The 15,173-nt window shown below is 50.3% G+C and overlaps 1 protein-coding gene across 1 annotated transcript in view; it reads right to left on the bottom strand.

The window, feature by feature from the left end:
• ARHGEF18 (Rho/Rac guanine nucleotide exchange factor (GEF) 18) overlaps positions 1-15,173 on the bottom strand; it is a 148,997-nt gene that overhangs the window by 29,384 nt on the left and 104,440 nt on the right. Inside the window, exons 11-15 of the mRNA XM_011943634.1 lie at positions 9,557-9,695; positions 8,312-8,424; positions 8,025-8,165; positions 5,672-5,922; positions 2,914-3,039 (exon numbers count right to left, since the gene is read on the bottom strand). Of these exons, the coding sequence (XP_011799024.1) occupies positions 2,914-3,039; positions 5,672-5,922; positions 8,025-8,165; positions 8,312-8,424; positions 9,557-9,695 (770 nt within the window). The remainder of the gene's footprint in view (positions 1-2,913; positions 3,040-5,671; positions 5,923-8,024; positions 8,166-8,311; positions 8,425-9,556; positions 9,696-15,173) is intronic.

The following is a 15,173-nucleotide window of genomic DNA, read 5'->3' as shown; positions in this document are numbered from 1 at the left end:
CCCACATTAACATCTCGGAAACGGACAGCAAGATCCTGCATTAACATCTCGGAAATGGAAAGCCAGAGCCTGCATTAACATCTCGGAAATGGACAGCAAGAGCCCACATTAACATCTCGGAAACGGACAGCAAGATCCTGCGTTAACATCTCGGAAATGGAAAGCCAGATCCTGCATTAACATCTCGGAAGCGGACAGCAAGATCCCGCATTAACATCTCGGAAACGGACAGCCAGATCCCGCATTAACATCTCGGAAACGGACAGCCAGATCCCGCATTAACATCTCGGAAACGGACAGCCAGATCCCGCATTAACATCTCGGAAATGGACAGCAAGGGCCCGCATTAACATCTTGGAAACGGAGAGCAAGGGCCCCGCATTTTCTCTACAAAAAATTAAAATATTAGGTGGGCATGGTGGCACACTCCTGTAGTCCCAACTACTCATGAAGCAGAGACAGGAGGCTTTGCTTGAGCCCAGGAGTTTGAGGCTTCAGTGAGCCACTGCACTCCAGCCTGGGCAACAGAGCAAGACCTGACTCTTAAAAAATAAAAGAAATGAGAACCAGCCAGGGGGTCGATATGGAAATCATCTGTCAAGCTATCCACAAACACGATGTACAAATGAACACACACCCCGTAACCCATGGCTGCTGGAACCCTCCAGAACTAGAGTGGGCATGTGCCTTTTGATTGGGTCCCTGGGTGCGATATTGGCTCACTGCAACCTCCGCCTCCCGCGTTTAAGCGATTCTCCTGTCTCAGCCTCCGAGTAGCTGGGATTACAGGCGTGTGCCACCACACCTGGCTGATTTTCGTAGTTTTAGTAGAGATGAGGTTTCGCCATATTCCTCAGGCTGGTCTCAAACTCCTGGGCTCAAGTGATCCGCCCGCCTTGGCCTCCCCAAAAAGTGCTGGGATTCCAAGCGTGAGCCACAGCACCCAGCCTGGGTGCTTTCTGACGCTCACCTCTGGCTAAGAACCAAAAGCGGTCACCTGACGCCCTCTCGGGAGCACAGCACATTTTCTGCTTGTTTGCTCCCGCTGCTCTTGTATACATTTTAGGGATGCCAGCACTTGCAAAGAGCCACTGAAGAGGCCCAGAGCCGCTGGGATTTGCAAGAGTCCATCATGGAGGCTTCACTGGAATCCCCCTCCTGGCTTCGAGGAACTGCGGCTCCAAAACGATCCTCTGCCTTTCCCACCTATCCTATAACACAATGAAGTTTAAATGCACGTCACTCCTAACTTTGGACCACTGGGTGTAGAATGCCACTGCAGAATCAAGTCCCAGCCAGGCCACAGGTGATGCAGCTCTTGCGGAATCAGCGGTGTTAGGGCCTCTAAAGAGGTGAATGTTGATAGAACCAACTAGCCATCATCCAAGTGCGGTTTCTAGGATGCGGGAGGTGGGGTCTCCCTTGACTTGGCTGACTCTGGCTGGGCTTCGAGCACCTACCCACACTCACACAAAGGAGGCAGGAAGATCCATCTATAGGCTCCGGGGACGAACACGGACCAGCAAGGGGACAAAGGCTTGGAGTAACCCTCCTTTTTTTATTTTGTATTTTTTTGAGACAGAATTTCACTCTTGTTCCCCAGGCTGGAGTGCAGTGGTGCAATCTCGGCTCACTGCAACCTCTGCCTCCCGGCATCAAGCGATTCTCCTGCTTCAGCCGCCCAAGGAGGTGGGATTACAGGTGCGCGTTACCACGCCTGGCTAATTTTTTGTCTTTTTAGTAAAGACAGGGTTTTGCCATATTGGGTAGACTGGTATCAAACTCCTGACTTCAGGTGATCTGCCCGCCTTGGCCTCCCAAAGTTACAGGGATTACAGGTGTGAGGCACCGCACCCAGTTGGAATAACCCTCCTTCAGACAGACAGCATCCCCAAGGCAAAACAGGCCGGCTCTGGAGGGCCAGTTCCTTGGGCAGGGCAGCCCCTTCAAACAATCCTTTGTGTCAAACAATCCTTTGTGTCATCCAAACAGTGATGACACAGTGATGGTCAGCAGGTCCCATGCTGAGAGCTGCAGGGATCTCTCAGGGCCCACTGTGGCCTGGCAAGGAACAAAGTCTAGATATGCTTTCTTTGATTGATTTTGTTAATATGTGTATGTGTATATTTATGTATTTTATATAATAGAGATGGGATCTTGCTATGTTGCCCAGGCTGGTTTTAAACTCCTGAGCTCAACTGATTTTCCCTCCTTAGCTGCTGGAGTAGCTAGGGTTACAGGTGTGCACCAACATGCCTGGCTAATTTTTAAATTTTTTGTAGAGACAGGATCTTGCTATGTTGCCCAGGCTGGTCTCAAACTCCTGGCCTCAAGCAATCCTCCCACCTTGGCCTCCAGAAGTGCTAGATTTACAGGCATGAGGCATTGCATCTGGCCTGCTTTATTTTACATCTCAGGATTCTACGTAAGATTTCACTGATGTGTTCTGAATGGAGTTGTGGTTAAAACCCAAACCAAACCTTGAAAATCACTGCTACATAACAAATGCCTTATAATTCCCAAGTCTCAAGACTCTACAGTTCTGTAGAAAAACTCGAAAGTGAAGAATGTAAGTTTTTTGTTTTTTGTTTTTGAGACGGAGTCTTGCTCTGTCACCAGGCTGGAACGCAGTGGCGTGATCTCGGCTCACTGCAACCTTCGCCTCCTAGGTTTAAGCGAATCCTCTGCCTCAGCTTCCCAAGCAGCTGGGATTACAGATGCGTGCCACCACGCCTGGCTAATTTTTTGTATTTTAATAGAGATGGGGTTTCACCATGTTGGCCAGGACGGTCTCGATCTCCTGACCTCGTGATCTGCCCGCCTTGGTCTCCCAAAGTGCTGGGATTATAGGCGTAAGCCCCTGAGCCCGGCCAGAATGTAAGTTTTTGATTAAAAAAAAAAAATTGTTTTTACCTTGATCAAGTTTTGGAATTTCTTGTTTTGCTGAAGCAGCAACTTGTAATGACTAACAGCTTCATTGTGGCCACTACAAAACACACCGTACTTTTCTTTCATTCTCTCCCCATTTTCACCTGAAAACTGATAGACAAAAGAACGGAAATGTTAATTAAACACGAAAACTGCCATTTCATCTAATTTGTCTGACTCTGCTAAAATAAATATCGATTTATTTGCAATTTCATTTTCTTTCTTTATTTTTTTTAGAGGCAGCATCTTGCTCTGTGGCTCAGGCTGAAGTGCAATGGCACAATCTTGGCTCACTGCAACCTCCACCTCCTGGGTTCAAGCGATGCTCCTGCTGTAGCCTCCTGAGTAGCTGGGATTACAGGTGCCGCCACCACGCCCGGCTAATTTGTTTTTAGACGGAGTCTCGCTCTGTTGCCCAGGCTGGGGTGCAGTGGTGTGATCTTGACTCACTGCAACCTCCACCTTCCGGGGTCAAGTGATTCTCCTGCCTCAGCCTCCTGAGTAGCTGAGATTACAGGTGTGCACCACCATGCCCGGCTAATTTTTGTATTTTTAGTAGAAGTGGGGTTTCACCACGTTGGCCAGGTTGGTCTCAAACTCCTGACCTCTTGATCCGCCCACCTCGGCTTCCCAAAGTGCTGGGATTATAGGCATGAGCCACTGTGCCTGGCCAAAGCATATTTTCATCTAATTCATCTGACTCTGCTAAAACAAATATTAGATTTATTTACAATTCCATTTTCTTTCTTCCTTTTGTTTTTTTTAGAGACAGAATCTTGCTCTGTGGCTCAGGCTGGAGTGCAGTGGTGCGATCTTGGCTCACTGTAACCTCTGCCTCACGGGTTTGAGCGATTCTCCTGCCACAGCCGCCTGAGTAGTTGGGGATTACAGGTGCCGCCGCCACATCTGGCTAATTTTTAAATTTTTTTTTTTGTAGAGATAGTGTTTCACCATGTTGGTCAGACTGGCCTTGAACTCATAACCTCAAGCGACCCACCCCCCTAGCCTCCCAAAGTGTTGGGGTTACAGGTGTGAGCCACAGCGCCTGGCTGCAGCTCCACTTTCTAATACGTCCTCAAACAGAGAAATGCTTCAGTTTGGGGCATCTAATCACAAGGTGTCAAAAAGGTAAAATAAAAAAACCTTCTGCTTCAGGGCTTTGCTACATCACAGATGCTGTAAAACTTCCTGAGAGCTGAGAAAAAAAGTAAACGTCAGCCAAAGGACGTTAGAAACATAAAAAGCAGGCTGGGTGCAGTGGCTCACACACGTAATCCCAGCAGTTTGGGAGACTGAGGCAGGCGGATCACTTGAGGTCAAGAGTTCGAGACCAGCCTGGCCAACATGGTGAAACCCTGTCTCTACTAAAAATACAAAAAAAAATAGCCAGGTGTGGTGGTGGGCACCTGTAATCCCAGCTACTCGGGAGGCTGAGGCATGAGAATTGCTTGAACCTGGGAGGTGGAGGTTGCAATGAGCCGACATCACGCCACTGCACTCCAGCCTGGACAACAGGACGAGACTTCATCTCAAAAAAAAAGAAACAAAAAGCAAAAGGAGTGTTCTAATTAGTTGGCCCAGGATGCTCTGAGCAAATAGTCTGAGGTCACAAGAGGGGCACAGCTCCCCTGGGTAAATCTTGGCCTAGGGTGATCATTTGGGGTTAATACCACTACCATGGATGGTGCTGGTCCACAGGTATGCTTCCCTGCTTCCCCCTCCCCCTCGATATGGGGTCTTGCTCTGTTGCCCAGGCTGGAGGGCAGTGGCATGATCACAGCTCACTGTAGCCTTGACCTCCCATGCTCAAGCAATCCTCCCACCTCAGCCTCCTGAGTAGCTGGGACTACAGCTATATGCCACCACAGCTGGCTAATTTATTTTCATGTTTTGTAGACATGGGGTCTTGCTATGTTGCCCAGGCTGGTCTGGAACTCCTAGGCTCGAGCAATTCACCTGCTTGGCCTCCCAAAGCGCTGGGATTACAGGTGTGGGCCACTGCACTCAGTCAACAGGCATACTTTGAACGGTTGAAAGCATAAGTGATTGGAACCAAAAAACAAAAACCAACCAACCAAACGAGCATAGAAGAATGTAACACCGAATAGTGTTCAGCCAGGGACACTGGCTAATTGAGGCCTCTGTGTTTCTAGAATATGAACTGCAGGCATCGCTGTCAGGGGCCCAGAGCTGTGTGTCCTCAGGGGAGCGGGTACTCAACAAACAGGAGCCACTCTCGTTTTATTATTCAAAGGAATAAGCCAGCACAATGGCTCATGCTTGTGATCCCTGCACTTTGGGAGGCCGAGGAGGGAGAATTGCTTGAGGCCAGGAATTTGAGACCAGCCTGGCCAACAAAGCGAGACCCCGTCTCTACAAAAAACAAAAAATTAGCCAGGCGTGGTGTTCCCTGGAGTCCTGGCTACTTGGAAGGCTGAGGCAGGAGGATCACTTGAGCTCAGGAGTTCAAGACCAGCCTGGGCCATATAGTGAGACCCCATCTCTACAAAAAATAAAAAATTAGCTGAGCATGGTGGTGCACAGCTATAGTCCCTGCAACTCGGGAGGCTGAGGTGGGAGGATCACCTGAGCCTGGGAGGTTGAGGCTGCATTGAGCTGTAACTGCACCATTGCACTCCAGCCTGGGTGACACAGCAAGACGCTATCTCAGAAAAAAAGAAGAAAGGAACAGAGACAGGGCAGAGGCTTTGAAGACTGTTGAGATGAACACGGCTGCACCCACCTGCTGAACCAGGAGGTCGCCGATTTTCTGGATGACATAATTCCGATCGCTGCCCTCCTCCAGGGACTCCTGGCGGCGCTCCTTGAGCCGAGCGAGGAAATGGCTGTGCGTCTCCAGCAGGTCGTCAGCACATGGGAAGAGGCGGCCAATGGCCTTGCTGCTGAACTGCAGCTCCTCCTGCAGGGCCCTGGAGTACACCTTCAGCATGATCTTGAGAGTCCGCACGTGGTGCACCTCCGTCTGCATCAGCTCTGCAGGGACATGGACGGCAGGACTTAGCCACGCTGGCTCCACCGCTCCGCTGGGCAGTCGTGGGTGCTGCCTGCCCTTCATGTGCTGAACTGGCTTCTGAGAGTTCTCTGCCTAAGACCTTGTGCCTTTGGGGTCTTTCTTACTTTCAGGGCATCCAGGGTTTAGCGTGCTGCAGGGGGTCCCAGCCTAAAGGAGCAGGGGAAGGAGACGGCCCTGGGACCTCCTCATCACAGGAGGGTTTTGGGCCCAGTGTCAACCCAACGGACAACATTTTAAGTCTGTGTGGTTTTTGTTTTTTTGTTTTTTGTTTTTTTTTGAGATGGAGTCTTGCTCTGTCACCCAGGCTGGAGTGCAGTGGTGCAGTCTCAGCTCACTGCAACCTTCGACTCCTGGGTTCAAGCGATTCTCCTGCCTCAGCCTCCCAAGTAGCTGGGATTACAGGTGCGCACCACCAGGCCCAGCTATCAAGTCTGTTTTTAGAAAGAAGAGTGTTCTGAGGAACACTCCTGTGGCTGTCAAAACTCCCACGTCACATCTGTGTGTGTCCCTGACCAGACCTAGACTGCAGTGAACAAGATGTTTGCGTCCCCCAAAATTCGTATGTTGAAATTCGAACCCCCAAGGTGATAGTATCAGGAGGTGTGGCCCTTGGAAGATGATGAGGTCAGAAGGGGAGAGAACCTCATGGTGGGACTAGTGCCCTTAGGAAAAGGACCTGAAGACTGGGGGTGGTGGCTCACACCTGTAATCCCAGCACTCTGGGAGGCTGAGGTGAGCAGATCACTTGAGGTCAGGAGTTGGAGACCAGCCTGGCCAACATGGTGAAACACTGTCTCTACCAAAAAATAAAAAAATTAGCCAGGCATGGCCAGGCATGGTGGCTGATGCCTGTAATCCTAGCATTTTGGGAGGCAGAGGTGAGCAGATCATGAGGTCAGGAGTTCAAGACCAGCCTGGCCAACATGGTGAAACACTGTCTCTACTAAAAATACAAAAATTAGCCGGGCATGGTGGTGGGCACCTATAATCCCAGCTACTCAGGAGGCTGAGGCAGGAGAGTTGCTTGAACCCGGGAGGTGGGGGTTGCAGTGAGCCAAGATGGAACCACTACACTCCGGCCTGGGCGACAGAGTGAGACTCCATCTCAAAAAAAAAGAAATTAGCTGGGCATGGTAGCAGGCACTGTCATCCCAGCTACTCAGGAGGCTGAGGCAGGACAATCGCTTAAACCTGGGAGGTGGAGGCTGCAGTGAGCTGAGATGGCATCACTGCATCCAGCCTGGGTGACAGAGTGAGACCCTGTTCTCAAAAAAAAAAAAAAAAAAAAGGACCTGAGAAAGACCATGAAGACCTTGTGAGGACACAGCCAGATGCCACCATCAGGAAGCCAGGAAACGGGGCCTCCATGGACACTAAGTCTGCCGCTGCCTTGATCTTAGACGCCCCAGCCTCTAGAACTGTGAGCAATAAACTTCTGTGGCTTCTAAGCCACCCTGTGTATGGTGTTCTATGAGAACTGCCTATACAGGCTAAGACAGCACAAAACAAGGGAATAAGAAGATGGATCTGGGCTTTCAGCCAGATGCGTCCACAGGGACGTATTCTAACAAAATCCTCTCCGACCGTCTCTTCCCTGGCATGGGAGGAAGGGCTGCACCAAGGGAGGAGAGAGAAAGAGGGAGGCCAGGGACCGTGCCTCACACCTATAATCCCAATACTTTGGGAGGCCCAGGCGGGCGGGTCACTTGAGCTCAGGAGATTGAGACCAGCCTGGGCAACACGGTGAGACCCCCGTCTCTACAGAAAATAAAAAAATTTGCCAGGTGCAGTGTGGTCCCAGCTACTGGGGAGGCTGAGGTGGGAGGATTGCTTGAGCCCAGGTCAAGGCTGCGGTGAGCTCTGATTGTCCCACTGTACTCCAGCCTGGGCAATAGAGAGAGACTCTGTCTCAAAAAAGAAAAAAAATAAAGAAAGAAAGAACAAAAGAGGGAAAGAGAGAAAGACAAAGATAAGGAAGGAAGGAAGGAAGGGAGGGAGGAGGGAAAGAGCAGAGAAGAGAGTGGAGGGCCGGCGTGGTGGCACAGGGCTGTGGACTCCTCACCGTAAAGGACATCTTGTCTCTTCACCACCTCCCTCTTTTGCTTCTTGGCATAGGCCGGGTCCACGGCGAGGCTCCAGGACTCAGCTTCAAACTCATGGCCGTCTGACTCAATCTCACTCCTCAGAGAGGCGGCGTAGGGATCTGAGGGAAGAGCGAGGGGCGGCTGCTGGGGGCCCAGAGCCATGTCACCCGGATTCCCTCTGGTGGACATGCTGACACGGGCCCCAGCTCTTCCCAGGAGGGACAGGGACTGTGTAGCAGCCGCGAGAGAACGGAGATGACCATACCTTCTACAAAAATGGACTCGGCGTTCGAAGTTGTGAAGGACAGAGAGTCATCAGCTGTCTGCTTAAGTTTTAAAAACACAGAATCGGCTTCATCCATCTCTCCTGTGATTGGTCTGAGTGCAAACAATAAAAACAATTGTTTTAGAAAAGTGAATTAAACACACACGCACATCTGATTCCATACTCTCTGAGAACTCTCCAGATTTTCACAGAAGCCTCAACTTTGTCTACAGATCATTTTTTTAAAATTGGGAGATTTGCCAGGTGCGGTGTCTCATGCCTGTAATCCCAGACTTTGGGAGGCCGAAGTCAGGCAGATCACCTGAGGTTAGGAGTTCGAGACCAGCTCGCCCAACATGGCAAAACCCCGTCTCTACTAAAAATACAAAAATTAGCCGGGTGTGGTGGCAGGTGCCTGTAATGCTGAGGCAGGCGAATCACTTGAATCCTGGAGGTGGAGGCTGCAGTGAGCTGAGATTGCGCCACTGAACTCCAGCCTAGGCGACAGAGTGAGACTCTGTCTATAGAAAAAAAAAAGCCGGAGGCGGGGGAGATTATCTGTCAATGTCACATCAGGATTTCTTCCACAGTAACTTCCTTCAATGTTTAGTTACATTCTAATGGGGTGTGGATTGCAGCGTCCTTGACAGACCACCGGAGCCCACTTGGGGCCCCTAGGATCCTGTCTACCAGGAGTTAAGTGGAGATGGCTTCATGGTCAAGGGTGGGAGCGCAGTCCTTACTCAGAGGAAAAAGATAATCTATTCCCTTTCCCACGAACTCATGGAATAGCCACCACAAACATATCAGCTTCCAGCATCACTTTGTACTCGGAGACCGCTGCAGGCATTATCAAGGGAACCACTTTGAAGTCCTATAAAACGAGGTAAGGCACAGATAATGGGACGCCGCCTCCACACACACCCAGCAGGACTTTGAGCATCACCCTGAGTAAGGAGCCTGGCCTAAGGAGCAAGTCCAAGGATCCCTTGAGGCCACTAGGCAAACTGGCTCCACCAGGGGTCGAACACACCCCGGGACCCATCGAATATACCCCGGGACACATCATTTTTGCAAAAAGGCGTGGATCCCGGAAGCAAGCGTTAATGGGAATTTCTCTGCTTGGCACAGGGGCTGCCGCGTGGATTCACACAGATCTAACTTGGGGTCTCCCTCTGGAGAGGCTGTCAACAGCTCCCCGGGGAACGCCACCCACCCGAGGGCGGAGAGGGGACTCTGGCTTACCCGAGCTGCGTCCCAGGGCCAGCCAGGCTCGGTGTTGGCTGGGGACCCCCTTTCTGAGAGACCGTCATACCGACATTCCTGGACAGGGCCGGGCTGCCATCGGACAGGAGGGTGCCCCGGGGGTTCTCCTTGAGCGAGGCTGTGACAGAGGCAAGGACAGAGTTGGTGCTGAGAAAGTGGGTCGGGTAGCGGAGGTCGCCCGCGCGGAAGCCCCGCTCCGACTGCGGCCGCAGCACCGACAGGATCTTGGAGGTCAGCAGCTCGTTATCCAAGAAGACGTTCTCGCTCCATTTCCTGGGGAAAGAGCCGTAAAAAGACAGCTCGGGGCGGCCGGGGAGCGTGCCGTGCCTGTCCCCGCTTTTGGAGTGAGCATTCCCCATGTTCGCGCCCGGAGCTCCGGGACCCGGCGCGGTGCCAGGCTGGGCTGCGCCGTTTTTATGCCTCGGTGGGATCCTTCTAGAAAACAGAGCTGCGTCTTCCCTTGCTGTATTGGCTGAAGCAGCGGGTCTGGAGGGCAGGATATTGGTCCCCACTGTGACCGTTTACTGTGGAAATTGCACAGTATTTGCTGCTTTGATAGAATAAAACAGGGGGAAAAAAAAAAAAAAACCCTAGGCTCTCCCTTGGTCTTTGCAGGGTGTAAAAACCAAGTGAGCTGTTTCAGTTTGCTGTAAATAGTCTAAGATCATGAAACTGTGCGCCTGATGCGCTTCACGCCAAAACCTCGCACATGATGATAATTAATCTGAGATCAGATGTTAGGGTGACTCTAAGACCCGGAGATGGCAGGACACGGTATTTAGCCGCCCCTGGTCATCAGGACTCGAATAGAATTCTACCGTCGAAGCGGACCTAAGGCTCCGCTTCTGTTCCATACCGTGATTATAAACCAATCCAACATCAACAGGGGCTGCAAACAGTTGTCTACACCCACCTGTTCATTAATTTAAGGGTTCAGATGATAGGATACATGTGCCCGCGGATAAGCTCACCTACTCACGGAAAGACGTAACTCTTTTAATTAATTATTATTATTTTTAGACACAGTTGCACTCTAGCTCAGGCTGTAGGGCAGTGGCCGACCACAGCTTACTGCAGCCTTAAACTCCTAGGCTCAAGCAATCCTTCTGCCTCAGTCTCCTGAGTAGCTGGGATTATAGGTGTGCTGTATAATTTAAAAATATTTTCTTGTAGAGAGATGGGGGTCTCACTATGTTGCCCAGGCTGGTCTTGAACTCCTGGCTTCAAGTGGTCCTCCTGCTTTGGGCCTCCCAAGATGCAACTCTTAATAAAGCTCAACTACGGCCAGGCGCAGTGGCTCACGCCTGTAATCCCAGCACTTTGGGAGGTCAAGGGGGTGGATCACAAGGTCAGGAGTTTAAGACCAGCCTGACCAAGATGGTGAAACCCCGTCTCTACTAAATATTAATAATACAAAAATTAGAAGGGTGTGGTAGCAGATGCCTGTAATCCCTGCTACTCAGGAGGCTGAGGCAGAGAATTGCTTGAACCCGGGAGGCAGAGGTTGCAGTGAGTGGAGATCGTGCCACTGCACTCCAGCCTAGGCGACAGAGTGAGACTCTGTCTCAAAAATAAAATAAAATAAAATAAATAAAGCTCAACTATCATTCATTAGGTTCAGTTTTCCCCTCCTATTTGACAAGTGTAGTTGAGATAGGCTACTTGGCTAGTTTATTCTTACATTTTATAAAATTGTATCTTCAAACTCTGCCCAGGTAAAGAGTAGCATTAAAAAGAAATCTGGGCTGGGCGTGGTGGCACATGCCTGTAATCCTAGCACTTTGGAAGGTAGAGGTGGAAGGATTGTTTGAGGCCAGGAGTTCAAAACCAGCCTGCGAAACATAGCAAGACCCCGTTTCTACACAAAATAAAAAATTAGCTGGGCACAGTGGCACACACCTGTAGTCCCAGCTACTCGGGAGGCTGAGGCAGGAGAATCGCTTGAACCTGGGAGGCAGAGGTTGCAGTGAGCCGACATCATGCCACTGCACTCCAGCCTGGACACCACCAGTGAGACTCCATCTGAGAAAAGAAAAAAAAAAAAGAAATCTAATCTGTCCAGTGGTCTCCTGGCTCCTAGGTACTGACATACCACTGGTTTGTCCATGTGACAGGAAGAGAGCAGCTGGAAGTCTCTTTCTTGGGAACATGGAGCTATAAACCACGGGGTGGGCAGAGCTTGCCCTAGTGGAAAACGTACTCACAGCAGCTCTCCTGGGAGAGGATTCAGCATTCTGAGCAACTTCTTTGTATTTTTCTTGTTTTTTTTTTGAGACAGCTCAAAAAAAAAAATATTTTTGATTTCCGCTCTTGTTCCCCAGGCTGGAGTGCAGTGGCGCCATCTCGGCTCACCGCAACCTCTGCCTCCCGGGTTCAAGTGATTCTCCTGCCTCAGCCTCCCGAGTGGCTGGGATTACAGGCTCCCCACCACCACACCAGGCTAATTTTGTATTTTTAGTAGAGATGGAGTTTCTCCATGTTGGTCAGGCTGGTCTCGAACTCCCGACTTCAGGTGATCCGCCTGCCTCGGCCTCCCAAAGTGCTGGGATTACAGGCTTAAGCCACCGCACCCGGCCTCTGAGCAACTTTTAATTTAGCTGTAAATTGAAGATGATTGTTAACGTGCAAGTGGGTGTGTGTTAGAGATTTTCTGGCAGAGGAGCGAAGAATTCTCGCCGATTAAGACATCAGTCACTAAGCTGTGTAACAGCACATTGCACACATACTCAGTCGCTGTTCATTCTTTCCACGGCCCAGCACAGCGAGGATGACATTTGTTCAGTGGCCAGAAACATTCTGACGTCATGATAATACATGACTAACAATTCCTATTATTATAGGAGACAAAGCAGTTGATGACGTAACTCACAAGGCAACACCTATGTAAAAAAACAGGAATCCTGAACCAAAGGCGACACGGTCCAGGAGAGGCATTTCCTGCCATTTCTGTCCAACAACTCCACCCAGACGATTGACGATTATGACCTAAACGTACAAACACGGTGCAAACCCCGAGATGTATCCTTTGCCCAGCAGCATCCTGTCACGGCTGACACATGGTTGCTTGTGGACTGAGGTCCTGACTGAAATCAGATGAATTCTGCTCTAGCACAATAGTCCATAGAAGAAAAAGTCACTAAAAACAGCATCTGGCCAGGCATGGTGGCTCACATCTGTAATCCCAGCACTTTGGGAGGCCAAGGGGGGGGTGGATCATTTGAGGTCAGGAGTTCAATACCAGCCTGGCCAACATGGTGAAATCCTGTCTCTACTAAAAATACAAAAATTAGCTTGGCCGTGGTGGTGCACACCTGTAATGCCAGCTACTCAGGAGGCTGAGGCAGGAGAATTGCCTGAGCCTGGGAGGCAGAGGTTGTGGTAAGCCAAGATCATGCCACTGCACTCCAGCCTGGGTAACAGAGTAAGATCCTGTCTCAAAAAAAAAAACAAAACCAAAACAAAACAAAAAAACAGCATGTAAAGCAATGCCAATTCCCAAAATCAAGTTGATGGCAAAAAAAAAAAAAAAAAGAAAGAAAGAAAGAAATGCTGATTCCAAAGAATTTTAATAAACTATTGGTAATGCTAAATCTATGGGAACAGATGTAAATCTTCCTTGCATGATTTAGAAGACACTGAAGTTTTCACATGTTGGGGTCATGACCAGGAGACATCAGGTTAGAGACCAGCCTGGGCAACATAGTGAGATCTCGTCTCTTAAAAAACAACAACAACAAATGAGGCAGGCATGTTGGTGTGTGCCAGGAGTCCCAGCTACCTGGGAGGCTGAGGTGGGAAAATCGCTTGAGCCCTGGGGTTCAAGGCTGTGGTGAGCCATGATTGCCCCACTGCACTCCAGCCTGGGTGACAGAGCAAGACTCTGAAAAAAATGAAATAAAATGAAATAGAATAAGAGGTGGACAGTCATAAATAGAGTCTTCCTGGAACACGTGCGGCCGCTGAAATAGCTGACAGGTCAAGACATGAGTCACTGGCCCTGCCACAGACCCGCTGCATTGATTATGTCCTTTTATTCCGTATTTGTGATGCTTTGACCTCTTGGGGCTTTGCTGAGCATGGACGCACAGCCCCTCCCAGGGCTGGCCAGTTTCTAGAGATAGTAAACGGTCTGCAGCCAATGCAGAGCTCAGAACCCCAGTTGCCTCCTTTATGGGGCTGTCACACTCCTGGCCGTGGTCCCGCTGCCCCCATCACCTCAGGGTCCCGTCCTGAGCCTGCTCACCCTGCCTGGTCCATTTGTTCCCCAGGAAACCACAATGAAGACTCCCGTCCATATTTTTCCCCTGTCCCCCAACTGACCCTGGTGCTTCCCTGTGTGGCCCCTGTGTGGTGTGCCCTGCCTCCTGCTTCCAGAGGACTGTGAATATAAACTTCTTCCTTCCTGATGGTCATCTCTGGGTCTGCGCGTCTCACCTTACTGGGTTCAGACAAATCCCAGGTATCCTAAAACGAGAGCTGCCCAGGGACCAGAGGTCTGCTTGCCAGGGATGGGAGAGCCTAAGATCTTCTGCCACCTTTTTTTTTTTTTGAGATGGAGTCTTGCTCTGTCACCCAGGCTGGAAAGCAGTGGGGGTGATCTCGGCTCACTGCAACCTCCACCTCAGGGGTTCAAGTGATCCTCCTGCCTCAGCCTCCTGAGTAGCTGGGATTACAGGTGCGTGCCACCTTGCCCAGCTAATTTTTGTATTTTTACTAGAGACAGGGTTTCACCATGTTGGCCAGGCTGGTCTCGAACTCTTGACCTCAAGTGATCTGCCTGCCTTGGCCTCCCAAAGTGCTGGGATTACAGGCGTGAGCCCCCGCACCTGGCGTATGGTGTTTCTTTTTGGGGTTCTATGATCCATTGCGGTGACTCTGTGAATACACTAAAAGCCCCTGGGTTGTACTCTTTAATGGGTGCATTGTATGGTCTGTGAATTACATCTCAATAAACCTGCTCAACCAACAAATTCACACCTGTGATAGACAGGCTTCCTTCTGCGGGGGGAGAGCAAGGTATCTGCTTTGCAGTTCAACATACGGTGGGAATTAGTCGCTCTGCTCTTGGCTCCGAGAGAGACAGGGATACATATTTATCTCCTGCTACGGTTTTTCCTACAGCAGACAGCCATGGCGCTTGGGGTTCAGCTTGTGCTGTCCAGCACTTTCTGTGCAGCTGCAAAAGCTACTCAGAGTCTAATTAGCGCCTCCTGCCCACTGCTGAGAGGTGCGATCGATTGGCAAGCACCTGGCCCGCTGTGGCCACTGTATGCGGCAGAGCGCTTTCTGCAAGGGGACCTGGAGGATGGATGGAAAGAAGTGAACGGTGAAAATCAAAACAGTTCTGACCTGAGGGGGGAAAAATATACCCTATTCTCAGCAACAAACACAGACAGTGGTCTATCCTCAGGGTGATTTTTAAAAGCTCGTTTTGTCTTGATTTCATAAATTCAAGAGTAGTCTCTGGCCAGGCACAGGGGCTCACACCTGTAATGCCAGCACTTTGGGAGGCTGAGGTGGGAGGATCGCTCGAGGCTAGGTGTTCAAGACCAGCCTGGGCAACATAGTGAGACCCTGTCTCTATAATTTTTTTTTT

Source organism: Colobus angolensis, unplaced genomic scaffold (genome assembly GCF_000951035.1).
Source record: "Colobus angolensis palliatus isolate OR3802 unplaced genomic scaffold, Cang.pa_1.0 Scaffold22, whole genome shotgun sequence".
NCBI classification, from domain to species: Eukaryota; Metazoa; Chordata; class Mammalia; order Primates; family Cercopithecidae; genus Colobus; species Colobus angolensis.
The sequence above is the reverse complement of the archived record's forward strand: the minus strand, read 5'-3'. Positions and strand labels throughout refer to the sequence as shown.